The sequence below is a fragment of the Moschus berezovskii genome, chromosome X (genome assembly GCF_049115385.1).
Source record: "Moschus berezovskii isolate FMDL1 chromosome X, NW_MosBer_1.0, whole genome shotgun sequence".
Lineage (NCBI taxonomy): Eukaryota > Metazoa > Chordata > Mammalia > Artiodactyla > Moschidae > Moschus > Moschus berezovskii.
In genome coordinates, this window is record NC_142488.1 from 97,825,314 (window position 1) to 97,853,204 (window position 27,891).

The following is a 27,891-nucleotide window of genomic DNA, read 5'->3' on the forward strand; positions in this document are numbered from 1 at the left end:
AGCAATATTGAAGGGGAGAAAATAACACTAATTTAGGGACTGATATACCACAAGGTCCAGGTTTCACAGCATCAGTGCAATAAATTCACAAAACTATATTACGGCTAGTTAATCAGTTTAAGAATTGTTCCCAAATATGTCACATTTCCAGCCCTCAGAGGTCCTTTACTACAGATTTCAACTACTCCATCTATGGGGGCCAAAAGCAGGCAGTGTTACCATAAAAGGAGACTCTTGAGACTTATCTTTAAAGGCTTATTCTGGTCTTGAAAAATTAGTAGGATAAGGCTATTTTCTACTGAAATGAATCTTGACTCAACACAGGAAGACTTTTGTCCTTTATTGGCTGGTCTTGGAGTGAAGATCATAGACATGACTCTTAACCTATTGTGGACTTTAGTTCCAATTAACTGAAAATCTGAAATTTAAAAGTCCTAAATACCAACTCGTGTAAGCCTGCTACTAAAAAGCCTTTGCTGCTACTGCTGCTGCTAAGTCACTTCAGTCGTGTCCGACTCTGTGTGACCCCATAGACGGCAGCCCACCAGGCTCCCCCGTCCCTGGGATTCTCCAGGCAAGAACACTGGAGTGGGTTGCCATTTCCTTCTCCAATGCAGGAAAGGAAAAATGAAAGTGAAGTCGCTCAGTCGTGTCCGACTCTTTGCGACCCCATGGACTGCAGCCTACCAGGCTCCTCCATCCATGGGATTTTCCAGGCAAGAGTACTGGAGTGGGAAAAAGCCTTTAAGGACGTACTAACTTCAAGTGCAAGGGAACAAGAGTTCTAAAAGTTCCTGTCAGATTCCCCATTTGGGAGGAAGGACCAATGTTTCCTACAAACTGCTAAATTCTGCACAAGGGAGAAAACACATGCTTAGACATGGAATTAGTTTCATCTTATTCCGTGAGGCTTCTTCTCCCACACTGCTGAAACAGAATGAGGAATGAAGCTTAATTGGTCTCTTCATCAGAAGTGGGAAACTTGGTCTCTATATTCACGAAGCCAGTTTTTTAAGCAGACCATGGAAGCAGACGATAGAATAAGCTTACTGAAGCCACAGACCACTATCCTGTATCCAGCTAAGAAAAAGATCAACTGAAACAGTTATCCCGAGTCACTGTTAACTGTACTAAAGGGTGAAGTTCACCACTGTTATTTTAAAAGTAAGAGTTCAATTAACCCTGGGTGACAAAAAACCAATGAGGAACTGAAGAAAGAGTTGCGCATATAAGGCCAGCTGATAAGAACACACCCATGAAGACACTGGGCATAAAGCCTTACTTGGCAAGTCAGAAGGGCAGAGTGAGGGACAGCAGAGAGCTACTTCTGTAACATTTTAGTATCCAAACAGCATAACAGACACTGTTCCTAAGGACAATGTATACTCCATTAATCACACTGAATAAAGCCAATGCTTTATTCATTTTTCTTTTCTTTTTGTTTGAGAAGCTTGTGTATCTCTCTTTTGGCCATTCCAATGTATTTTGAAATGATTCCATGTTGGTTCAGTCCAGGAAGCAAAAGTAACAAAGTCACTATCAGGTAGGTGAGAAGGAGGTTGTGGACTTGCTGTCCCACCCAAGCAACTGCAGCAAGAGAAATGATCATGGTCATGAAGTACATTTTAGGCTTTTCTTCCTTTAGTGTAAAGAGGCGTTTCCACCAGCCCATAGCTCTGCGTGTTTTTACTTGATTGCTGCACATTTCATGGAATCTTTGCTGTTGCTCGATGGTCCATTTATTGGAGCCAAAAATTCTAGGTGCTAGAACGGGAACAAGGTAGTCAACCAAGCACAAAAACATAACAAAACAGGAAACACCAGATGGAACAGATGGATCTAGATAGTAGATAGAAACACCAAAGAAACCACACCCTTGATGGCAGGTGGAAACCAAGCTCTTTCCCATCGGAGGACTTTATCTGCCATCAGCATCACTTCTCCCCATCCTTGCAGCTGCTCTTCCAGACTTGCAGTCTCTGCAGCCAGCAGATTGGTGCTACGATTATCTCCTTCCGCCATAGTTCTCGAGGTGCCGTCTCAGCGAGCAAAAGACGCCAGCAAACCAAATCCTCCGCAGACTCCCTCGCCGCACCCCTAGAGCCTCACCTTTTCTTCCTGTCAAGGGAAAACCACCTCCTCCCAATCATTGCCTGCTTTCAGCAAAAAATTAATCAACAGTCGATCTAAGAAAGAATGAAAAGTTTTATTCAAGCCAACCTGAGGATTGTAATCTGGGAGACAGTCTTTCAGACAGCGCTGAGGACTGTTCTGCCCATCAGAGTCAAAGCACAGTTACATAAGTTTCTGAGACATTTGTTGTTGTTCAGTTGCCCAGTCAGGGATTCCCTGGTGGCTCAGATGGTAAAGAGTCTGCTTGCAATGTGGGAGACCCAGGTTCGATCCCTGGGTCAGAAAGATCCCCTGGAGAAGGAAATGGCAACCCACTCCAGTATTCTTGCCTGGAAAATCCCATGGATGGAGGAGGCTGGCAGGCTACAGTTCATGGGGTCGCAGAGTTGGACGCCACTGAGTGACTTCACTTTCAGTCACCCAGTCATAGCTGACTCTTTGTTATCCCATGGACTGTAGCACGTCAGGCCTCCCTGAGACATAGAGTTATACATCAAATCGCAGTTTGATTGACAGCCTACATAATCTTGATCTGTGCATACAAAGTGAGTAGTGGGTCATCATGACCAATCACAAGAATGAGAAGGAAGTTTATCTTCTAGAGAGGTCTGGTTAATAATAATAATACACACTAAAAGGGAAGGAGGAGGCCCAGATGGGCAGAGGAGAATTTTGTCTTGACACAAAATATGAATTTTATTTCATCACTGCCAAAACCCTGCTCATCCTTCAAGGCCTAGCTCATGTGCTTTCACTGCCAGAAAAACTCAGGATATCCCAGGTAGAGGAGACATTTTATACCACTGAGTCTGCATTATCACTTTGTTTGGGTTGGATGTCTAGTTGTACCTCCAAAATTCCTTTTTCCTCTGCATCCTGAGTACAAGACATTTCCTAGTCTTTCTTGCAGGTAGGTGTGACTTGCAATTAAGCTCTTGCCATGTGACTAAGCTCATTCCAAAGGGATGTGATGGAAAATGAAATGAGCAATTTCCATAGCCCTTTAGTCAAGTCTAACTCTTTGCAACCCCAGGGACTGTACCGGCCAGACTCCTCTGTCCACAGGATTCTCCAGGCAAGAATATGGAGTGAGTTGCCATGCCTTCCTCCAGGGGATCTTCCCAACCTGGGGATCAAACTTGTATCTCTTATGTCTATTGCATTGGCACTCGAGTTCTTTACCACTAGCATCATCTGGGAAATTCCATGTGACTTGATTAAAAAGAAATCCCTTCTCTGGACCTCTTCTCTTTCTGCCTTCCCATGGACTGGAAGATGGATGTGCTCATGACCTAGCATGGAGCAGAATGGTCCCATTGGCCTGGGAACATGTTATACAAGAGAGAAATAGTCTGTGTTCTTTGAGCCACTGTGTTTTAGGGTCTATGTTACAGCAGCTTGTCCTTTACCCAAACACAGAGTTCTGTAAGATAGTGTATTAAATTGTACTGTGTCTTATAAATATTTGTATAAATGTCTCACCTTCTTTACTAGGAAGTCATCTCTTAATTGGTCTCTCTGCTTCTTATCTTGTTGCTTACACTGTATTCCTTTTAAGAGAGAAGTCAGCTCATGTCATTCTTTGGTAAAAACCCTTACTCAGTAAAAGCAACCATCCTTTAAATGATCTTCACGGTCCTACATGGTTGACATCTTCCCACCAATCACTCTTAGCTCACTGATCTTTTCTCGTACAGGTGTGTTCCACCCCCGTAGTCCCAATATTCACTCTGTACCAGACACACCAATCTCCTTACTAGTCTGTGAACAAGTTATGTACACTCCTTCCCTAGAGTTTTTGCTGTGCCCTCTGCTTGTCCCAGATACCAACATGGCTCATTCCTTTATCTCCGTGAGGTCTTTACTCAAATGTCACTTTCCCAGATAGGCCTTCTCTGACTCCCCTACTTAAAATTAGACTCCCCCTTCCCTCCACAACCACCATGACACATTTCCCCTGATTTTTCTCCATATGGTTTATCACCACTTGATATATTACACAATTTCTTCACTTACATGTTTATTGTTTGAGAATGTAAACTCTATGAGAGCAGGGGTTTCTGATTGCTTACTACTGTATTCTTGGTGCCCAGAACAGGACCTGGTACATTAGAAGAATTCAATAAAATTTTCAATAAACATTGAATGAACAAATTCCCTGGAGGCAAATACTTTATAGTCCCCTCAATGCCTAGTATACTGCCTTGTATGCAATGAAGCACTCAGTAAATATTTGATGAATGAATTTTGATGGACCGTTACTAATATTCTGCCTGTAGTCTACTTCCTTCTTCAAGTATTCCTATACACCTGGGCTTATATTGAATTTCTGAACTCATAAAATTATAACAAAAGGTCAGAAGGAGAGATCCTCTGTAGGCACTGCTGAAAATAGCAGGAAGAGAAAGCTAGGGTGCTGCTTGAAATATTTTTTGCCTTTGTCACTTGGACAAATTCTTTTCCATCTCTGGTCTCCGTTTCAACCATATGTAAAATGAAGCTAGTAGACTAGATAATTTCTGAAGTCCCTTCTATTTTTACAGCTTGTAGTTATGAGCATTATGGCACTTCTAACTAAAATTGTATGATTCTAAAATTACATGATTTTTGTCTTACTTCTAATCCATCGTTGGGATATGCTTAATGAAAATGTGGTGTGAGAATAAAGGCTCTCTTTGGTCTAATTAGCTGGTATCGTCATAAAAGTAATAAAATAGTGGTGTAAAAGAACACATTAGCAACAGGTAGAATATGATGCTGAGGATAACATCAGGCAGATATGACCAAAAACTAGGTTTTCTGACTCCTTCAGGGCTCTTTATCTGAATTCCTATAAGTATACTGTACTTTCTTTCCTTTCCAACGGTCAGATAAATCAGACCCTTTATCACCCAGATATTGTGGGAAATCCATACTCCAGCACCAGTTTGAGCGTACTTGTTCCCAGTGCTAAAAATGAGATGTGACTTCTCTTGCAGTGTCTCTGGATGACTCAGGTAGCTTGCCTTCACTCACTTTCCCCTTGGGACTTGTCTATCAGGCAAAGGGGATAGTGAAATTACCGGTTTTCCCTTTGGATGAGCCTGTGCTATGGGCATCTGTGATGCAATCGTGCTTTAATTTCAGCGCCATCCTTACAAAAAGATAAAAATCATGTTCGGAAACATGCAAACTCATGTTTGTATGAACTGTGGCTGCCATCCTGAAAAATACATATTTTTAAAAGAAGCTGTAAAAAAGAAAAGAAAAAGGAACTGTAAACCAGAGCCAGGCTTACTTTCAGGTGCTGAAGAAAAAAAAAGCGTGGTTGATTTCCCGCTTGCAGGAAAGCTCTGGCCCCACGCGTCACCAGCATCCCTCCACCCCCATCCAAACCCGGGCTTCTAGGCGTTCAGCCCTCCCCAACTGTCTCGCTACAGGGGGCGGAGCGATTCGTTAGCCTCGCCCCCTTCAGGGCCTGCAGTCAATCCTCGAGACAGTCGGGGGTAGGCGGAACTACAACGAGGACCCGCCCCCCGCTAGCGCTCAGCCAATCGTAGAGGGATGGGTGTTAACTTCCCCACTGACTCCGCCTACCCGGCGCTGGGCAATTTAGAGCCGCGCACCGGGCGGGAATGTAAGATGGCGGAGTAGAAACGCGAGTGCTTAGTAGTGAGTCTCTGGGCCGACTCGGTTCCGGTCTCGGCGGCAGCAGCAGTGATCGTTAAGCAAAGAGAGCCTAGGGTAGTTGGCCAGGATGCCGAATATAAAAATCTTCAGCGGCAGCTCCCACCAGGACCTATCCCAGAAGATTGCCGACCGCCTGGGCCTGGAGCTGGGCAAGGTGGTGACTAAGAAATTTAGCAACCAGGAGACCTGGTGAGGATGAAGTTGGGACGCCGACCGGCCTCACCTGCCGGAGAGGCCAGGGCAACCGAGGGTAGGGCGGTGAGGTCACAGCGTGAGTTCCAAAGGGCCGGGTTTGGGGGGGGAAGGGGCAGCTCTGTGGCGAGCGTGCCTCACGGGCTGTTTCCGTTATTTTACCTCTCGCGGGAGGGTCACGCTCGTTCTCACCGTGCGGTGGGGTGGAGTCAAGATGGAGCAGGAGGCGAAGCTACTGGGTTTGAAGCCAAGGGCCTGAGGACCCAACGCGGGGATGGTGGCTTTCTAGAGCGGCTAGAGGGGAAGAACGCCTAGGCTCCGCGGTGGGGACACGTGGCTTTGCCGCTTAGCTGTTGAGCCATCCAGACTGGGTTCTCTTCTGCTCTTAGACCGGCTCACCTGGGAGATCCTACTGCGTACTGAGCCCTCGTGGTGTTTCTCCTAGTGTCTGAGAGGCAGCTTTTCAATTCGAAACCATGTTGGTCGGATTTCCTGTTGAGGGAACTTGACATTATGTGCTGAGGGCGCCAAAATTAATACTGAGGACTTCCTTAGATTGGCAAGTGTTGAATTTTCACATCTTTAAACTCGAAGTTAAATCTAGTCGCTTGAATAAAATGATGCATTAACTACATCCCAATTGCCAGCATCTTGGTTTGAGCCATCCAGAAAATAATAGGGAACCTTAATTCTGGAATCCTTGATCTTCCCAAGCGTAGCTGTTTGTAAAACAGTGCAAAAGCATATTTTTCAGTACCAAAGTCTATCCTGAACTTGCCCACTTCTAATGTTGTGTGGGGGATTATGAAACATTTTTATCCCTTAAGATAATAGAAGAAAGATAATGGAGTGGAAGGCTGGAAATGCATAGTTCATTGCAATGAATTTTTTGTCATTGCTTTGCTGATTAAATTTGTTCCCTCCCCCCACTTCCACCATGCTCCTGAACCTTGGGGCCATCTTAGAGATAACTTGGTCACCAAATCCTTTCAGTACCACTTTCATCTAAATCTAGAATCTTCTGGTTCTGATAAGTGTTCTTCTGTGTTTTATTGTTACCCTGTTGATCAAATCAGAGCAGTACCCACAGTCAGTCCTCTATTAAGGGAAATTTTACACCAAACCTAATGAGTCAGTTAAATTAGTGAAGATTGCCTTGAACATTTTTCCTAAGTGCTTTTTGTTTTCCTTTTCTCTTCCCAAAGTGTAACTTCCCCTGTCCTTTGTAGACCCTGCTGGTAAAAACATTCATCTGTAGTGGGCAGCTTCCTTCTGCATGCTTGATCATCGTGCCATTGGTTGTGATGCAAATGTTGGTGCAAGCCCTGATGCCATCTGTAACCAGACAATACCTTAGTCAAAAGGCTAGCCAAGCTGCCGTCTTTAGCTTTAACCACATTATTATGACTCATGGGCTGTAATAAAACAGGACCAGACTTTGCAAGTGGCAGTATAGCTAGGGGACCAGAATGATTTTCATTTGGAGGGTTTTTTTTTGTTCCCTAGAGAACTGTGACTATTAAATCTTTTTTCTATGCTTCCAGGAAAAATACTAAGACTTTATTTTCCCTGTGCGCCCTCTGCCTAGTGCACCACATCAGAACCTGAAGCTAAATTGAGAGAGGGGAGGAGGAGAATTTAGTGGTCTACTGATTGATTTCTCTAAAATTATCTGGAGTCCCAATCTACTTCCCTGAGCTAAAAGGCTGATTTCATTTTTAAATAACCAGACAGTAACATGCTTGGAAGCACTGGATAAGATTAAGCCCAATGTGGGAAATTGCTGACTGCTTAGGTTGCCTTGTTTCTGGCTTTAATCATTAGCTTTTTGGCTCCTTAGATGTACTGAAATCTTGATTGAACATAATCGAATATGTTGTCTATGGAGCTTCCCCTCACCTCCCTCCCCCAACCTTTGGCTTTTCTGCACTGCAGAAGTGGTCATTGCTGCCCTGACTCTGGGATCTAAAGGTCATGGACAAGATAGCACCTACCCACAGTGGGTGCTATGGGTCATCAGGTGGGGAACTGCAGAGCCCACCCTCAGATGAGACTGTTTTGCGGCAGTTCGGCACAATCTCAGGGGTTGATGCTCTCTTGAGTAGTTTTCTCCTGAAGTCAGGATCATCCTTTGCTGTCCAGTTTTTTAATTAATTAATTTTTGGTTGCACTGGGTCTTCCTTGCTGTGAGTGGGCTTTTTCTATTTGCAGCAAGTAGTAGTTGGCAGGGGAGTGGGGGGCACCATTCTTCATTGCTGTGAACGGACTTCTTATTACGGTGGCTTGTCTTGTCAGAGAAGGGCTTCAGTAGTTGGGGCACATAGGCTCAGTAGTTGCAGCTCCCGGGCTCTAGAACATGGGCTCAGTAGTTGTGGCACATGGGCTTAGTTGACTCGTGGCATATGGAATCTTCCCAGGAGGGATCCAACCCATGTCCCCTGCGTTGGCAGGCAGATTCTTAACCACTGTGCCACCAAGGAGTTCCTGCTGTCCAGTTTTAAGGAGAAACATACATACATATATGTGGGTGTATGGCACACAAATAGCTATGAGAGAGGTTGAAGGTTCAGGCTCTGGAATCAGAGAAGCTGGATTTGAATCCTAAGCTTTTCTTTGCCTCAGTAATCTCACCTGTAAAATATTATCTACCCAGAGTATTGTGGTGGCTCAGACAGTAAAGAATCTGCCTGCAATGTGGGAGACCTAGGTTTGATCCCTGGGTCAGGAAGATCCCCTGGAGAAGGGAATGGCTCTATAAAACTATAAAATAATAAATTTGGGCTTCCCAGGTGGCTCAGTGGTAAAGAATCCAGCTGCCAATGCAGGAGACTTGGATTCCATCTCTGGGTCGTGAAGAACCCTTGGAGGGGGAGATAGCAACCCACTACAGTATTCTTGCATGGAAAATCCCATGGACAAAGAAGCCTGGTAGGCTACAGTCCATGGGGATCTCAAAGACTCGGACATGATTGAGCATACACTTCTTAGAGTCTTTTGTGACAATTAAATGAGATGGGAGTAAAATTCTTAGAACATTGTTTTAACAGATTCTCAGTGTTGGTAAGGGATGGTGATGGTATTGCAAAAAATGTGGGGAATATAGGATAAAAGATGTCCCAAATAATTCTACTACCCAAAATAAACTGTTCACATTTCAGTTTATGACCTTCCAGGTGTTTGTGTGTTTATATACTTTTTCAAAAAAGTATAGCATATTGTTTATAGCTTTCTTCACTCAGCACTATATTTTGAATAGTTTCTACTCTTAATATTTAGTCTCCATTGTTTTAAATAGCTGTACAGTCTTGTCATAATTTTACTATAATTTTAGATCACCAAATCCCTATTCAGTATTTATAATTTTTGATCTAATGCTTTTATATGAAAACTCCTGGATCTCTAGAAGAATTACTAGGTTAAAGGGTATACACTACTTTTCAGGTTTTTTAATACCTATTGCCAAATTGATCTCCAAAAAAGTTGAACAAGTTTCTGCTATTAGTAATGGTGATATTAATAATAATAAATAGTGCTTAAAATGTGCTAGTTCCTATGCTGAGTACTTTATACACATTTCACATTTAATTCCCTCAACACTACTATAAGAGATTACTCTTAGAATCACGGTTTTATGGATGAAGGAACTACGATTCAGAGGGTAACTTGCTCACCTCTGGGGCAAATTCTTTAATTTTTTGCTGATACAATATTTTCTGTCTTTTGGAACTTCTGAATGTATTAAGTTTTTACCTGAGTTGTAGTTGACATGCAATATTCATATAAGGTTTCAGGTGTACAACAAAGTGATAAGCAATTTTTAAATGTTATAGTCCATTTATAGTTATTATAAAATGTTGGCTATATTCGCTGTGTTGTACTATATATCCTTTTAGCTTTATTTTATACATAGTAGTTTGTACTCTTAATCTCCTACCCTTATCTTCCCCTTTCCCTTCATTGGTAACCACTGGTTGGTTCTTTGTATGTGGTTCTGTTTCTTTCTTTTTCAAAAATATTTTGGCTGTGTCGGGTCTTAGTTGCAGCATTCAGGCTCTCTGTTGTGGTGCGTGGGCTTCGTTGCCTTGCTGCTCGTGTGATCTTAGTTCCCCAACCAGGGATCTAACCTGCACTCCCTGCATTGGAAGGCAGATTCTTAACCATTGAACCACCAGGGAAGTCCCCTGGGTCTGTTTCTTTTCTTATTATATGTACTGAATCAGTTCAGTCATTTAGTCGTGTCCAACTCTTTGCGACCCCATGGACTGCAGCACACCAGGCCTCCCTGTCCATCACCAACTCCCGGAGCTTGCTCAGACTCATGTCCATTGAGTCGGTGATGCCATCCAACCATCTCATCCTCTGTCGTCCCCTTCTCCACCTGCCTTGAATCTTTCCCAGCATCAGAGGCTTTTGCAATGACAAAACATGGTACACTGGAGAAGGGAATGGCAAACCGCTTCAGTATTCTTGCCTTGAGAACCCCATGAAAAGGCGAAAAGATATGTACTGAATGTTTGGACTCAATTCTCTTCAATACTGTTAAATAACTTTGTTTTATTTGGTTACTCTAGATAGGCTGAAAGGGGAGTGACTAACCTTGGTTGCCTAGGATTTTCTTATAGTTAATCCCCTGTGTTTTGCATGTGCCAACACTCATCTAAATTCTTGAGGTTTTCTTAAAAATACCACCAATCAAAAGGCATTTTTAAATTTACTTTATTTTCTGTTTTGTGTTTAAACGGAATGGATGGAGCTGGTCATCTGATGGCCTCCCCAGAACAGCTGAGAGAATCACTGGCCCAAAGCCAATGTGGAGGATATGCCATTAGCTAGGAGAAGGAAATGGCAACCCACTCCAGTATTCTTGCCTGGAGAATCCTGTGGATGGAGGAGCCTGGTGGGCTGCTGTCCATAGGGTAGCACAGAGTCGGACAGGACTGAGGTGACTTAGCATGCATGCATGCATTGGAGAAGGAAATGGCAACCCACTCCAGTATTCTTGCCTGGAGAATCCGGGGGACAGAGGAGCCTGGTGGGCTGCCGTCTATGGGGTCGCACAGAATCGGACACGACTGACGCGACTTAGCAGCAGCAGCAGCCATTAGATAGAGGGAAAGGACAAGAGGTGTTACCTTTCAGTTGCTAAACCAGGTCTTCCTACCTGGTTTAAAAGCAAACAGGTTTCAGGCACACCATCAATTCTTCTGCCATACATCACTGCCTAATTTATTATCTCTGTTGGAGGAAACCTTAATAATATTAAGGTTTTTTGAGGATTCGTTGAACTGTTTATTGACCAAGCTGTATAATCTAAGTGTAGTTCGTGGGCTTTTTAAAAAGACTTTATGAAAGTACAGCATAGTACTAACTGGAGGAAAAGATTGGTCTTGATTAGTGTTCTTGCCTGGAGAATCCCAGGGACAGCGGAGCCTGGTTGGCTGCCGTCTATGGGGTCGCACAGAGTCGGACACGACTGAAGCGACTTAGCAGCAGCAGCAGTAAGATTGGAATTGCATACAGTAAAACAAGGACAGTGTCCTAATTTACATGTGCTACTTTTATTTTTCATATAGTTAAATAACTTTTTCTAGTTATTAAATGCATTTCTGGTCATAACATCCTTCTATGCTTGAAGGGTAAGTGCTAGTCCTAAGTTTGGCTATAGGAAATGGCTGCACTGTTGGTTGATTATCTTTAGGTGATATAATACAAAAATGGTACAAGTTGGGACAAAATTTAATTTTTTAAATTAATACCTTGCCTGCTTTCAAGAAAGGATTTAGCGTTTCGTGATACTCACAGTTACAAAAAGTTAGATAGGTACAGCAGAAGCCTATTAGAACAAAGGACTATAGTAACTGTGTGACGAATTTGGCATAAAGTGATACTGAAGTTTATTTATTGTTACTTTAATTGTATCCTTTGACTTCCTGGAAGTAAATTATATAATTATATAATTTTTATTTTCATAAAAATCTTTAGATACTACTTCCAGGCACACAGTTCTACGAATTTTTTGGGTGGGATCCTTAAATAATGATACCCAGTAACATAATGAACAATGTAAGCAATTTTTTATATTGTATTTGATAGTGGAGGCATTTGTAAAAAAGAGATAAGCCACCATGTTAGGTATGTTGCTTTCTGGCCTTATTTGATAAAAAGACAGCTTTAGAGTAGTAGATAATTAGCCTCTCCCTTATACTGTCTTAGATCAATTGTCAAACTGCTCTTTTCTGGCTCCTAATCCAGCTGTCTGACTGGTGAGTGAATGGAGCACAGATGATTCTCATAGTGTTCTTGACTCAAACAAGAGCCATAGGCTTCCTATACCAGATGTGGAAGATCCGGTTGGCTTTTATGGGCAGTCAACGTGCCTGACTTTCATTCTCCCCCAGAGAAGTGGAGAACTTGGTCTTAGACAAGGAGGTGACATAGTGGGGATGACAGGGGATAGGACTAAAATTTTCTTGAGTTTTGAAGTTGCTCAGATATTTGAAATACTGCTTTGTCAGGACCATAGAGTTGTGCACCATAAAGCATAGGAGGGACTCTTAGCCTGGAACCTTTCAAAGGGCAGGCAGTGTTCGTAAAGGAGATTTGGAAGCGCCTTGAAACTCCCTCGGCCTCTTGTTTGGGCCCACCTCAGTGAGGAACTTGCAGAGCAGGCTTAGCTCCACAAGGTGTTACTGAATTCTACCCATTTGAGTGGTATTTTTTTAAGTTAACATGTAATCAATATAAAAATCAATACATTAAAAATTTTTTTTACAGTCTTCACAGAAAGGTATGGTATTAATATTCCTTTGCATCTCAGTTCCCTTCCTCAGTTGCACTAGTCACATCCAAGTGCTCAATAACCACACGAGGCCAGTGACTCCCATATTGGACAGTAGTGCTTTCGGGCCTACTTGTGGACAACATGCAAGTTGTTCTTCCAGGAAGCTTTCCCTGGTCCCCTCCTGCCTGCCCGTTTGAATTTAGAACAACTTCTCCCAAAAGCAATTTTGGATTAGCATAGTTGACGTTGCTGACAGATTTAGTTGTTTCTTTCTTTCTTTTTTAAAAATATTTGATTGCGCCAGGTCTTAGTTGTGGCATGCAGGATGTTCAGTCTTCTTGCGGCATGTGGGATCTTTAGTTGTGCCATGGAGGATCTAGTTCCCTGACCAGGGATCGAACCTGAGCTCCCTGCATTGGACCACCAGGGAAGTCCCTTCAGTTGCTTTTCTTTTTTTAAAAAAATAATTTTTTTAATTTATTATTTTTGGCTGTGCTGGGTCTTCGTTGCTGCATGGGCTTTTCTCTAGTTGTGGTGCACAGGCTTCTCATCGCGGTGGTGGAGCATGGGCTCTAGGGTTTGCAGCTTCAGTAGTTGCAGCACGTGGGCTCAGTAGTTGTGGCTTGCGGGCTCTAGAGCACAGGCTCAATAGTTGTGGTGCATGGGCTTAGTTGCCCTACCCCATGTGGGGTCTTCCCAGATCGAATTCAAGTCTCCTGCATTGGCAGGCGGATTCTTTACCACTGAACCACCAGGGAAGCCCACTTTAGTTGTTTCTTAATGCTGATCTTGGTGATTAATAGATGTCTGTTCAACTATGTCTTAGGGTCCACAAAATTGATGTTTGGCTCATTATGTTGCTTGGCATCACTATTTCAGGATCCCACCATAAAATTCTTTGTAGCCATTGAATCCTGGTGAACTCATCAGGTTGTAGTTCCACCCCAAATTAAATATCTGTCAGCTGAGTATCTGTTAAAGGGATGAGCAGATCTGTCAAAAACTTTTGAAAAAACAAGTTGGACCCACTTACCTCTAGTGTGAGGTGAGTTAGTTTGTGATGGACAATCAACAGTGTTCTGAATTCACAACAGCAGGCCTGCAGAAGGTTCATATTCTGCCTTAAAGTGAGCAGATTCAAGGTGCATCCTAATCCTGAGTGGTATTCATTCATTCACTCATTCATTCATTCTGTGTGTTATTGGCACTGGCCGATTGGGCATGACAGATCCAGTTCCTGCCTTCATGGAGCTGGCTTGCATTCTAGTGAGGGTGACAGATAAACAAGTGCACAAAAAATAAGGTGAAGAGACATTGTGATGTGTTCTGAAAAGAATAACCAGGATAATGAGCCAATAGCTACCAGGATAATGAGAGAATAACTGGAGAGAGTCACTTTATTTATTTAACTCAGTTATAGAACATTTCAAACATACGTGCAGAAGTAGAGAGAATAAATGATCTTCCTGCCTTGCACCCATCACCCAGTTCAGTTCAGTCGCTCAGTCATGTCCGACTCTGCGACCCCATGGACTGCAGCACGCCAGGCTTCCCTATCCATCACCAACTCCCGGAGCTTACTCAAACTCATGTCCATCAAGTCAGTGATGCCATTCAACCATCTCATCCTCTATCGTCCCCTTCTCCTCCTGCCCTCAATCTTTCCCAGCGTCAGGGTGTTTGCCAGTGAGTCAGTTCTTTGCATCAGGTGGCCAAAGTATTGGAGTTTCAGCATCAGTCCTTCCAATGAATATTCAGGACTGATTTCCTTTAGGATGGACTGGTTGGATCTCCTTGCAGTCCAAGGGACTCTGATGAGTCTTCTCCAACACCACAATAAACTGTGGAAAATTCTAAAGAGATGGGAATACCAGACCACCTGATCTGCCTCCTGAGAAATCTGTATGCAGGTCAAGCAGCAACAGTTAGAACTGGACGTGGAACAACAGACTGGTTCCAAATAGGAAAAGGAGTCTGTCAGGGCTGTATATTGTCACCCTGCTTATTTAACTTATGTGCAGAGTACATCATGAGAAACGCTAGGCTGGGTGAAGCACAGGTTGGAATCACGATTGCCGGGAGAAATATCAATAACCTCAGATGCATATGACACCACCCTTATGACAGAAAGTGAATAAGTAAAGAGCCTCTTGATGAAAGTGAACGAGGAGAATGAAAAAGCTGGCTTAAAACTCAACATTCAGAAAACAAAGATCATGGCATCTGGTCCCATCACTTCATGGAAAATAGATGGGGAAACAATGGAAACAGTGAGAGACTTTATTTTCTTGGACTCCGAAATCACTGCAGATAGTGACTGCAGCCATGAAATTAAAAGACACTTGCTCCTTGGAAGAAAAGCTATGAGCAACCTAGACAGCATATTAAAAAGCAGAGATACTACTTTGCCAAGAAAGGTCCATCTAATCAAAGCTATGGTTTTTCCAGTAGTCGTGTATGGTTGTGAGAGTTGGACTATAAAGAAACCTGAGCGCCGAAAAATTGATCACCTGGTTCAGCAGTTATCAATTAATGACTAATCTTGTTTCATCTAATATTCCCCCTCCCCACACTCCCCATAATTGGATTATTTTGAAGCAAACCTCGATATTCTGTCATATCACCCTCATACATTTCATTGACCACAGTACCATTTTCTCGCCTAAAACAAATTAACAGTAACGTGGCTTTTTTTAACAGTTGCTTTAATTAGTATGCAAATAAGGTTCACATAGTACAATTGGTTGATATTTTTAAAGTCATTTTTAATCTTATAGGTTCTTAGGGAAGTCACTTGTATTGAGATGGTCAGAAATGATATTTTGATTGGAGACCTAAGAAATTAATGAGTTAGTTGTAGGAAGAACATTCCAGATAGTGGGAATATGTGTGCAAAGGCGGGAAGGGTGAATCAAGGAATGTAAAGGAAGATGGTTTGACTGATGCCTAGTAAACTAGGGAGAAAATATTTTTCCAGATGAGCTACTTCTCAAGTTAACCTCAAACTAGAACTCATTTCTCAGAAAATATTAATACAATCGGACTAGTTTCTTTTGACTTATTACAGAAGTGCCTGTTTTTAGATACATTGGATTGGCCAAAAAGTACTTTCCATAGAATGGGGCAGAAAAACCCAAACGAACTTTTTGGCCAACCCGGTACTTTTATGACCTCAGCCTTCACTGAGGGCTGCAGTAATTTACTCAGGTATACACAAGGTATAATAACATGTTTTGTTAAAATATAATTTTAAAGTCATCATAGGTTAGCATGGAATTGTAAGAAATAACAGAGATCCTGTGTACCCATTATGCGGTTTTCCCAAGGTTCTCAACTCTAGTTATTCCAAACTGTAGTTTTCTTGGCTGTTTAATGCAGTCACCAAGATATTGACATTGATAGAGTCAGGAAAAGGAAAAAAAACATTCTGTCATCTCAGAAATCCTTCCTGTTGCCCTGTTGCAACCACACCCATTTTTGTCTTCTTCCTTCTCTGTAGTTTTCTTTTTTTATATTGCCTTTGTCTAGCTTTGGTATCTGGGTAATACTGGCCTCATAAAATGAGTTGTGAAGTATTCTCATCTATTTTCTTGAAAAGATTATGCAAAAATAAGTTTTTATTTACTTATTTGGCTGTGTCAGGCCTTAGTTGGAGCACGTGGGATCTAGTTCCCTGACCGGATATCTAACTTGGGCCCTCTGCATTGGCAGCTTGGAGTCTTAGCCACTGGACCACCAGGGAAGTCCCCCAGATTCATGTTAATTCTTTAAATGTTTGGTAAGCTTCTCTGGTAGAGTTGTTTTAGGTCAGCCTTTCTAGAGGTTTATCAGTTTTATTGATTCACAACCCCCCCGCCAAGAGCTTTTTGTTTCAGTGGTTTTTCTTTATTGTTTTACTGTTTCACTGGTTTCTGCTCTTATGTCTGATTTCTTCCTTCTGCTTATTTTGGGTTCATTTTGCCCATTTTTCGGTGCCTGAAGGTTTATCTCCAGATATCCCAAACTAATATGTTTTCGTCTTTGTTTGGACTACTGTGAATTTAAACATCCCTGTTCTAACTAGTTTCTCTGGTTTGATTTTTACCATTTGCTTTTATTTTTCTTGCTTTACAATATAAAGTAACCCCATTCTTTTAAAAAGTAGGATCCTTAACAAGTATTACTTGGATTGGGAACAAATAAGTTGTAAATAATAATTATCTCTGATATCAGCTTCTGACAATGGAATTATGTCCTGTTGAAGCTTTCTTCTTCATCAGTACAGGTTATTAACTGTTCTGATCTACTTGCCTACACAAACATGCATGTACATATATCCACACACTCCCCTCTTCCCCGCATCACCTACAAGATTAATTGGGGAAATGGTGTTTCTTTGTGGTATCACTGAGATTATTATTTTTAATAAGTTATTCTTGGTAAGGATCCAAGTACAAATATTAAAACTTGCATTTTATAGTAAAATATAGCCTTACTGCATAATTAGAGTAACTTCCTATGGAATTCTTTAAAATAAGACTTACTAATTGGACCAAAGTACAGTTAGCATAGAATGAAGGCAAGGACCACATCTGTTCTCCATCATGTGCCTGGCACCTAGCACAGTGAATGGCATATGAACATTTAATATTTGTTCAGTGAACTGCCAATGTGGTAGACATGGTACGGTCTTCTGTAGAAGGCATCACTCTAAAACAGTAGTGATTCATTCCTTGTATGAGCTTTCTGGTTCCTTTATTATATACTGATGACAGTCATAGATGCTGTATCAAATTTGCATTCACGCATATGAAATGAGATCCAGCCTGCTTACTGAAATTATGGTCCAATTACTAAGTACCTTAGCCAGTTTTTTTCATGTCATGTCACCTATAAAAACAGGTATAGTACATTGGACTAAACAGGCAGTACACGGTTTCTGGTACAGGGGCTCCTCCAGGGGAATCTCCTGTAATCCATTCATAGCATACTAGTGGGGAAGCTGTGTTGTTTGACTTTACTGTAGATGTATAGTATAATGCTTTAAAATCTGTTTTTGTTGTCCTTCCTTTTCCTATAGTGTGGAAATCGGAGAAAGTGTTCGTGGAGAGGATGTTTACATTGTTCAGAGTGGCTGCGGTGAAATCAATGACAATCTCATGGAACTTTTGATTATGATTAATGCCTGCAAGATTGCTTCAGCCAGTCGGGTTACTGCAGTCATCCCGTGCTTCCCTTATGCCCGGCAGGATAAGAAGGATAAGGTAGGAGTGGAATCTCTTTTTTTTTAAGTCAGGAGAAACAGGAGCACTTGCCCAAAGTCAAAAAACTTCCTTAATTATCAAATGTTTATTTAGAGGATATTATTTTTTTATCTTAGGCATTACCTGATTTTCAAAACAATTGATGTGATTGGTTTGTATAAAGCAACACATTTGCAGTCTGTCTGTTTTATCCCAGTCATACATATGTGACTTTTGGCTAACTCAGTGCTATTTTTTCATTGTATCAGTAAGACTAAGCACCAGCTCACATGGAGTAGAGTATTTTTTTAAACAGATAGATCCTCTGGGACTCTCTTGGTTATAGTTGTGACCTCTTCATGTAACTTGAAGTCTATTACATGAATACACACATGCACACCTCATCTTCTTTGGAGTATTAGAAGATAAAGCACATAGGTAAAACTTTGCTGATCAATGGTAATTGATGCCCAAATTTTATTAATATGTACGATACCTGGGAGAAGGCCAGATACTTTTATTTCAATAGAATACAGTGCTCCTAAAGAGTAGAGTGTAGGACATGGGCCTTGTTAGTTTATGGTGCAGTCACGTGTATTTACCTGTTACTTAAGGGGGTTGAGGTTACTGGAAGTTTGGCCTCAGGATGAGTAAGGGGAGTGATGTAACTAATAAAATAAAGCTATACCTTCCATCCTTTGATGTGTCTTTAAATGTTGACATGTTAGATGTTGCACAGGTTTGAGTATGTATGTCTTAAATGAGATTTTAATACAATTCTTTCAAAAAAGATTTGTATACAGTCTGCCTAATTTAAATAATTGAGCATTGGAAAGACTTTAATAGGCTGAAAATATGTACATGAAGAAAACAAAAGGTTTTTCTGACGTATGTATCCTGATTTGGAAAAATGATATTCCACTTCCTGTTTGTGCCAGATTGTGATGAACTGAAAATCAGTGGCTATGTCACTTTTTATGAATTTTCTGGTAGCACAGTGCCTTAAACACAATAGGTATACAATGAATAAATGCTTCTTGAGCAAATGAATTGTTTTTCAGATTGTTTTTTTTTCCTCTTTCCTTCCCGCCGTTTAGAGCCGGGCTCCAATCTCAGCCAAGCTGGTTGCAAATATGCTCTCTGTAGCAGGTGCGGATCATATTATCACCATGGACCTTCATGCTTCTCAAATTCAGGTATCATTGGGAGCTAAATATTAGCTTAGGGATTATTAGGGATTAGACAGACAGAGGACTGAATGCTGAAAACCACAGGGAAGCAAAAACTGCCCAAGTACAGCTCAAATAAACTAGACATTGATGACATTTTCAACGTCCTCACCTGAAGTATAGTTCATGGTCTTAGTCATGTGGGCTGGTTGTACGGGGAGGCAGTTTGGGATTCTGGGAAGAGCGTAGTAGGCTTTGGCATCAGTCTGAGTTTGAATACTGGCTCTGACACAAACTTTGTAACCTTGGGCAGGTTATTTAACTTCTCTGAAAACACACTGCTTTGTTATCATGAATATCAAACAAGATATAAAATTCATAGTGAAATACCTGGCTCATGAAAGATATAAATGGGAGTTGTTATTGTCATCATTAAATTTAGAACCATAGATATTGGAACCTACTTTCTAGCATTAAAAGAATTTGGGGAGCAGAATACTACCTTATAGTTGATACTTTTTAAAGAGACTTTGAAATCATTATCTTTGGAAGCCTCTGGGAATTCAGTGAGATACAGGCCAGATGATTATGTACCCATTTTATAGAAGAGGGACAGGTTAGTTGTGAAGTACAACAAAACTGTAGCAACTAGTATTGGAACACAAATCTCCTGACTACTAGTTACTGTGACCATTTATTATAAATGCCTTCCACTAGGTTTATATACCATAGCATCTCTAACTGGTTTACCAGTTAGCTTTGGCTCTCTTAATCAAGCCAGCCCAACATTGAGGGGCGGAAGGTAGTAAGTATGTATTATCCCCTGGGTCTGCACACTGGCTGGGTAGTTCTGATTTCGGTTAGACTTGGCTGTTTACCTCACGAGCTTGTTCATGTGTCTATGGTCAGTTGTGGGTTAGCTCCGGGCTCACTTTGTGGCTGGGCTTTCTTGCACAACCCACACTCTAGGAGTCTGCTTTTACAGTCTGCCATACTGGGCATGTTTTCGGATCAGTTTGAATGTTCCAGTAAAGTATTCTTTGGGCAAGTTACTATTCTCTTTGTGTTCATTATTTGTAAGTGGAAGAGAAGGAAAACAAGCCAAACTGACCCAGGTTCTTTCTTTCTGCAGGGCTTTTTTGATATCCCAGTGGACAATTTGTATGCAGAGCCAGCGGTCCTCAAGTGGATAAGGGAGAACATCTCTGAGTGGAGGAACTGCACAATCGTCTCACCTGATGCTGGAGGAGCAAAGAGGTATGGTTGAAATTCATATTATTCCCAACGTACTGGGGAAAGTTTTCAGACAGTTGTGTCAGAAAGTGATCTTTTGTTGTTGAACTGAGTTTTTCTTTTCTTGAAGTATAGTTGATTTACAGTGTTAAGCTTCAAGTATACAGCAAGGTGGTCTGAAAAAGACTATAAAGACTACATATGTGTAAAGTCTTTTTCCAATTCTTTTTCAGTATAGGTGATTACAAGATACTGAGAAGCAACAGTTTTTAAGTATTTGGATGTTCTGATAGCTTAGGACATGGGCTGGATATGGTTTTACTCACTTTTTTACTGGCCTGAGTCACTGCCTGAAAGATAAGATAGCAGCAGAGGGGCACAAAATAGTCTGGCATCATGGGCTTGACCAAAACCCATCAGTGACTCCGCACTGCAGGGTCAGCGACAGCACTATGACCCATTAGGAGGAGGAGGCAATTTGATTTTCTGATGAATGCCACTTGCTATCAAAACCCATGATGATAGTGAACAAGTAAGCTTTTACATGGACTTCCCCTGTGGCTCAGCGGTAAAGGACCCACCTTCAATGCAGGAGACACGGGTTCAATCCCAGGGTCAGGAAGATCCCCCAGAGGAGGGCATGGAAACCCACTCTAGTATTCTTGCCTGGAGAATCCCATGGACAGAGGACCCTGGCAGGCTAGAGTCCAGAGGGTTGCAAACAGTCAGACACACTGAAGCAGCCTAGCACTCATGCACAAGCTTTTATATACCTCTTAATGTTGTTGGTTAAACCATTTTGATCTTTTGAATTAGAATACTAAGCAGGACGGAAAAGAAAGTGTGGTGATTTTATTAAAGCCAAGCGCTGAACATTCGAAACAAACTTATTGCCAGGGATAGCCAGTTGCAGTGCTTCAGGTCACGTGGTACAGACTAAGAGCTTTTCATTTCCTTAGTGGCTCACTCGTTAGTAATGTATTCAGAAGTGTGACACATGTTCTTCTTGTTGTGGAAATAGAATGAAGAGCTACAAAACACAGATGATTAGGAAATGCCAATTCACATCTTTGCAAAAGCCATTCAAATTTTCAATAACTATTTCTCAACGACCTCTTTATTTCAGGAACTTCAACAGAACTGATAAGCTGAGAGTTTGAGTTCTGTTCTCCAGCCAGATGCATGGCTTTGCGAGTCCCCTGTTGTTGCTAGTTACCATCTGTAATACTAGAGACAGAGCCTAAAACAGATCCCCCTCACAGTGGTTGTCATACTTGTGAAGATCATCTTCCACAGAGACTTAGAAAACACTCTCATTTGAAATAAGTAATCAAGCACAATTTTCTTTCCAAAGTTGAGTACAGAAAAACTGCCTTCAGTAGATGGTTTATTGCTCCATAATTTTGTTTACTGTTTTCTTTTTTAAATTATTTATTTATTTATTACCCTACTGGGTCTTCATTGCTGCTCTCGGGCTTTCTCCAGTTGCAGCAAGTGGGGGGCTGGTTGTGCGGTGTGGACTTCTCATTGTGGTGGCTTCTCTCATGGAGCACAGGTTCAGTAGTTGTGGTACATGGGCTCAGTTGCCCTGAAGCATGTGGAATCTTCCCGGACCAGGGAGCCAATCCGTGTCCCCTGCATTGGCAGACAGATTCTTAACCAGGGCAGTCCTGTAATTTTCTTGCAGTGATGGAATCTTTTCAAAGTGAGTGGTTATAACATCTGTCTTGGCAGGTCTTGGGGACTAGGTAGAAATGCCTGTGCAGTTGTGACTTGCATGTAGTTCTCCCCTCAAGGATATAGGGAGTGACATTTTTGAGCCCTTTACACTTTGTCAGTCACTGAGTTTGTTGGCCACTGAGTATGGATTGCTTAGGATGCTTGAACTAAGTAATGACGCATTTGCCTCATCTAAGTAATCATTCCAAGCAGATAGGTAACTCTTGATGTTATGTGCCCACACAGTAGGGTAGGGATGGAGAGCACACAGGATATGGGTCATTTAGATCAGGTGCAGATGCTGCCTAGGTTGTGGTCCAAGTCTTATCTGTTCTCTATTATATGGTCACAGGTTCTCCTGTATTCTGCACAAACTCAAGATATGTGAACGTAGTCACAAGGGAAATAGGGCATGATACTTGGTTGGGTCAGTACTACATTAAAAAACAAAGCCCACAGCACAGGCCTCTTCACACATAACAAGATGACAGGGTGGAATGTGGCCACAGATGTCACAGGCAGCACAGTCGTACACTGAATGGATTGCTGATTGAGAGATTATGTGGCACTTTATCACCAGACAGATTTGTCTTCTATCCCACCTTCTAGTCTGGTTTGTATTACCTTGTAATTTAAACAAAAGGAATTCTGTTTTGATTTGGAAGTCCTTTGGTCTGTACAGCAAGATCCCCAGTTCGCCTGCTTAATTGGTATAACTTTCTTTCTAGCAGTCATTAAAGGAACTCCCAAGCTTGGTGTCCAGGTACAGTTGACGTTGACAGTTGGTGGATCACTGAGGGGAGTGTGATGAGGGCACAACAGAACAGGCTGGGTACTGCTTCTCTCCCACCAAATTCAGGTTCACTTCTCACCACATCCGCATGTCATAATGGGACCATCTACACTCCCGGCATTAATTAAACCAAGTCGTTTGTATCTCCCCTTCTGCTTCCAGTCCAGTAAACGAACATGCCCTAGCATTCATTGCACTGCTTCCTGGCATTGGTGAGAGTTGTCCATCTCCTACTGTAACCCAGAGTGAATTTTAATCTAAGTTTGACTAATAGTTCATAAACTGCTCTTAGGATGTGGGAGACATTTGCCTACATCTTAGAGTATGGAGGCATTAGTCTATGAAACCCAATTTGTGATGCCAATTAATTGTAGTTACTTTCTTCCAACCCTGGGACCTGTTGAGTTTCATGGAGTATTCTCACCTAGAAAATGAGCCCATCCTTTAGCTCCTTTCTTTTGTCTTAAGATACACACACACACACTAGTTTAACTGAGGTTTTAACTGTGTATACCCTGTGTTGCAGAGTGACTTCCATCGCAGACCGGTTGAATGTGGACTTTGCCTTGATTCACAAAGAACGGAAGAAGGCCAATGAAGTGGACCGCATGGTGCTAGTAGGAGATGTGAAGGACCGTGTGGCCATCCTCGTGGATGACATGGCTGACACTTGTGGTACAATCTGCCATGCAGCTGACAAGTGAGTGCCTACTGGTGGGGCTGGGGGTTAGATGTGAAAAAACTGCTATCTTTCTGCCCTAAGCGTGCTGATTCTCTTTGGAACTCAGTTTAGGGAATTTTAACTGACTGTTTTGTCACCCTAGGCTTGAATTGCAATGCATGTAAATTGATGGGTATTCTTACTTTTTTTTTCTCTAGAGTTTCTTAGTTTTATTTTTCCTTGTTATTTTGCTAGACTATATACAACATGAAATTTGCCATTTTAACTTTTTCTGGGGGGATGTCATACAGCTTGTGGGATTTTAGTTCTCTGACCAGGGATTGAACCCATGCCCACCACAGCAGTGAAAACAGAGTCCTAATCACTGGATCACCAGGAAATTCCCCATTTTAATCATTTTTAAGTGTGCAGCTCAGTGACATTAGTTATAGTCACAATGTTGTGCAACCATCACCACTGTATTTCTAAAAAATTATCTCATATCTCTGAGTATTGTACTTTTTTTTTGACCGTACTTTGTGGCTTGCGGGATCTCAGTTTCCTGACCGGGAATTGAGCATGTGCCCTCGGCAGTGAAAGTATATGGAGTCCTAACCACCAAACTGCCAGGGAATTCCCTGAGTAATCTACTTTTGATAGTTCTTTAAAACAGGTTAAGGTAAGAAATCCATAGCCCTGTGCAGACAGAAATATATTCCCATTTTTTATTTTATCTAAGCTGAAAACCCTGGCCTTACCTCTAGACTGTCCGCTTTTGCTGCTACTTCCTTCATTCTTATTCCTTCGCATCATTTGCCTGCACTGTTCTGAATTACCTTGCCTCTCTTCTCTGTTGCCATTCACCAGTCTCTTACCTCCCAGTCCATCTTTCACATTGCTGCCTCACTGGTTTATCTTACTAAAACTAGATTCCCCTCATGCCTCCTTTAAAACTGTAAGTGTCTCCCCATTGCTTATAATCCAGGTCACTATGGATAGCATTGTTTCTCATAATTTTTAAAAATCTCACATATATATGTTGCTGTTTAGTTGCTAAGCCATGTCCGACACTTTTGCAACCCCATGGGCTGTAGCCTGCTGGGCTCTTCTATCCATGGGATTTTCCAGGCAAGAATACTGGAGTGGGCTGCAATTGTCTTCGTGTGTGTGTGTGTGTGTGTACTAAAAACTTGTATGCAGAGTGATTTCCTGGCTTGGATCCTGGAGTATGCATTTATAAAACTCCTTTTATCATATTAGTAAGATAATGCTAATTGCTCATAACAGATCAACTCCCTTAACACAGTAAAGTTACTTGTTCATGGTATTCTCCAGTGTAAGTATGCCCCTTTCAGTCTTATGGTACTGCATCTTTAACATTTCCATTGTGGCCAGCCAGAAAGTGAAAAGAGCATGGAGGATCATCCATGGGAAGTTTTTTATAAGAATCTGTCCACATTTAGATAGCCAGAATTAAGTCACTTGGCCATACCTAACTGTGCAAGGGAGGCTGGGAAGTGTCCAGCTGTGTACTAGAAAGAAGAGACAGATTTTGTTGAGCATAGCTATCTGTGCCACAGTCCTTTTACACTAATCCAGACCTATTCAGGTAAGTTATTGACTGAACTGTATTACCTGAAAATTCAACCCTAACCCCCAGTGTGATGGTATTTGGAGATGGGACCTTTGGGAGGTAATTAGGTTTAGGTGAGGGCATGAGGGTGGGGCCCTCATGATGATATTGGTGTCCTTATAAGAAGAGACACCAGAGAGCTCTTCCCAACCCCATTCCTCCTCTCGATTTGTGCACACAAAGAGATCACATAAGCACATAGCTTATGAGATGGCCACCAACAAACCAAGAGAAGAGGTCTCACAACAAAACCTACCTTGCTGGCCCCTTGACTTTAGACTTCCCAACCTCCAGAAACAAGCAAGAATTAAAATTCAGTTTCAGTCATCCAGTCTGTGGTATTCTGTTATGGCAGCGGAAGCTGACTAAAACATTCCTTTTCACTAACTTGGATTTTATAGTAACAAGATAGATTACTCCTAATCAACTCTCCTTTTTCCTCTAGACTTCTCTCAGCTGGAGCCACCAGGGTTTATGCTATCCTGACTCATGGAATCTTTTCTGGCCCTGCCATTTCTCGCATTAATAATGCATGCTTTGAAGCAGTAGTAGTCACCAATACCATACCTCAGGAGGATAAGATGAAGCATTGCTCCAAAATACAGGTGAGACTGAGATTCTTGCAAAACAAGACTCCCCTGAGTATTTAGGAGGTGATTACATGTGTTGAATTAGGTGTCTGGGTAGGTTCTGAAGATATCCTCCATTGCTCTCAAGGGTTAACCATCAGGATCTGTGACCCAAAAGGAAGGATCATGTGTCTAAAAATTCAAACAGCTTGACCTCAGACTCTCTGGAGGATGGAACTCAGGATTTTGTGTTTTAACAGACTCTCCCAGTGTTTGTGATGCACGTCAGGTCCATGCTTTACTGTTTGTGTGTGTCACTCTTGTCTGTCAGCCCCTGCAAACATAATGTGGAAACCTTCAAACTGGTTTTTAAATGCCAGCCCACCGCCATCTTGGTGAGTCAAGAGTGTTTCCTCTATTAGCATTTTGACTCTTTCTTAAGTGGTTGGTTATATTTAAAATGTGAGTATGAAGAGCAGCTGGTTGTGGGCTCACTTGGGGAAACAGCACAGTGCACAGTCTTAAGAGGAAGGACCCTCATTGGGCTGCTCATCAGTGTCTGCAATGACCAGTCAATCATCTCTGTCTGTATACTAACCCGATGCTCCCCCTGCCTTCCTAGGTGATTGACATCTCCATGATCCTTGCGGAAGCCATCAGAAGAACTCATAATGGAGAATCTGTCTCCTATCTGTTCAGCCATGTCCCTTTATAATAGAATAACTCCTGAAGCTTTTCAAAAATAAAGTGAGCCCCACCCCTTGTTTTTTTCTTTGGTATTTGTTGAAAAATCCAGCAGAAGACCCAGCTTGTTGCAGTGCAGCTTTCTACATCCCGCATCAGTTATATGAGCGTTATTGTGTTGGCCAAAAAGTTCATTTGGGTTGTTCCTTAACAGCTTATGGGGAAACCTGAGTGAACTTCTTGGTCAACCCAGTACATTAGAGAAATATAGAATGACATTAGCCGCTGGGATTTTCTACCTGTATTGTCTCATCCTGGCTTCTTTGATCTTGTGAGCCTTGCAGCTTTAACTGTTCAGCTGCTACAAGATGTCGGACTTTGGAAAGCTTTGTGTAGAGTGTCCAAATATGTTTGGGGAAGCTCAGACTACTTTGCATGTGAATGCTTCAGCACCGCCCCCCCCCATTGTGTGGTAAGTTCTCTAAAGTCTGTACTAAATTATACAAGAGCCTGGGGCAACCCATACCCAGATCTGGTTGCTGAGCCCCTGTAAGGCTGGAGATGCCCTAGGGCAGGAGCCTGAAGGGAAGCAACCCACCGTAGAGCAAATGATTCTTGGGAGGAAAAAGCCTGATCCATCACCCTTTGCTTGGATTCTGTCACTGGATTCTTTTTTGTCCCTATTCCTTTCCATTTGGCCTGATCTTCTTTTCCTGGCCAAATATCCACTTGGTCCCAAGTGATTGTTGTGCCATAGTTTTCTGGAAAGCAAACTCAATTCATGCTCTATGATCTGTAACATTAACATGAGATTATTTTGCTATAGCTTAATCTTCCTTAGCCCACTGCCACTGCGGTAGTAGGTTTTAGGTGGTGTTGTAGTGCCTTTTGATTAATTTAACTGTTTATCATCTTTCTTCTTTGGATCTGTTTGGCCTCTCAAATGACCTGAGATTTCTGTTTAAAAAAAAGTTGATATTACTGTCTCCTGTAGAAGAAACTAATAAAGTTATCTCTTTGATTGTGGGTCTGTATCTGTACTGGTCTCCCTGCTGAAGCTTTGGTTTAGGTGTCTTGGCCGCCCAATCATGGCTCTTCTTTGTTTCCAAGCTGTTAACTGTATTGTTAAGCCAAGAATAGACACAGCTGCGCTTTTCTTCAGTTATAAGAACTGAAGATGCCTGGGGTTAATTGAGAACTAAATATAGTGTAATTCTTTGCATTATACCTGAGTTATAGGCTGTATATGCCTGTTGGATCTCTGGTTCTTAATCCTGATGATAAGAATTAGGTCTTTTCTTAGAGGAAGAGAGTAGTTTTTATAATTTATTCATTTTTGAGCCAGTTTTGCCAAATGTGGTTAAAACTTCCCTCCATCTGTAGTTGACACACATTTAGCATTTAATTTCAGCTCTTCTAATTATAATGCATTC

The 27,891-nt window shown here is 41.9% G+C and overlaps 1 protein-coding gene and 1 pseudogene across 1 annotated transcript; one reads left to right on the forward strand and one right to left on the reverse strand.

Annotated features, from left to right (window-relative positions):
- Positions 1-1,417: 1,417 nt before the first annotated feature.
- LOC129535102 (ADP-ribosylation factor-like protein 6-interacting protein 1 pseudogene) lies at positions 1,418-2,059 on the reverse strand (annotated as a pseudogene).
- Positions 2,060-5,712: 3,653 nt separating this feature from the next.
- On the forward strand, positions 5,713-27,480 carry PRPS1 (phosphoribosyl pyrophosphate synthetase 1). The gene is made up of 7 exons (XM_055438436.2): positions 5,713-5,991; positions 17,835-18,018; positions 19,095-19,193; positions 20,299-20,423; positions 23,438-23,611; positions 25,651-25,810; positions 26,397-27,480. The coding sequence occupies exons 1-7, from the start codon at positions 5,870-5,872 to the stop codon at positions 26,487-26,489; spliced, it is 957 nt and encodes a 318-aa protein (XP_055294411.1). The 5' UTR covers positions 5,713-5,869; the 3' UTR covers positions 26,490-27,480.
- The last annotated feature ends 411 nt before the right edge of the window (positions 27,481-27,891 follow it).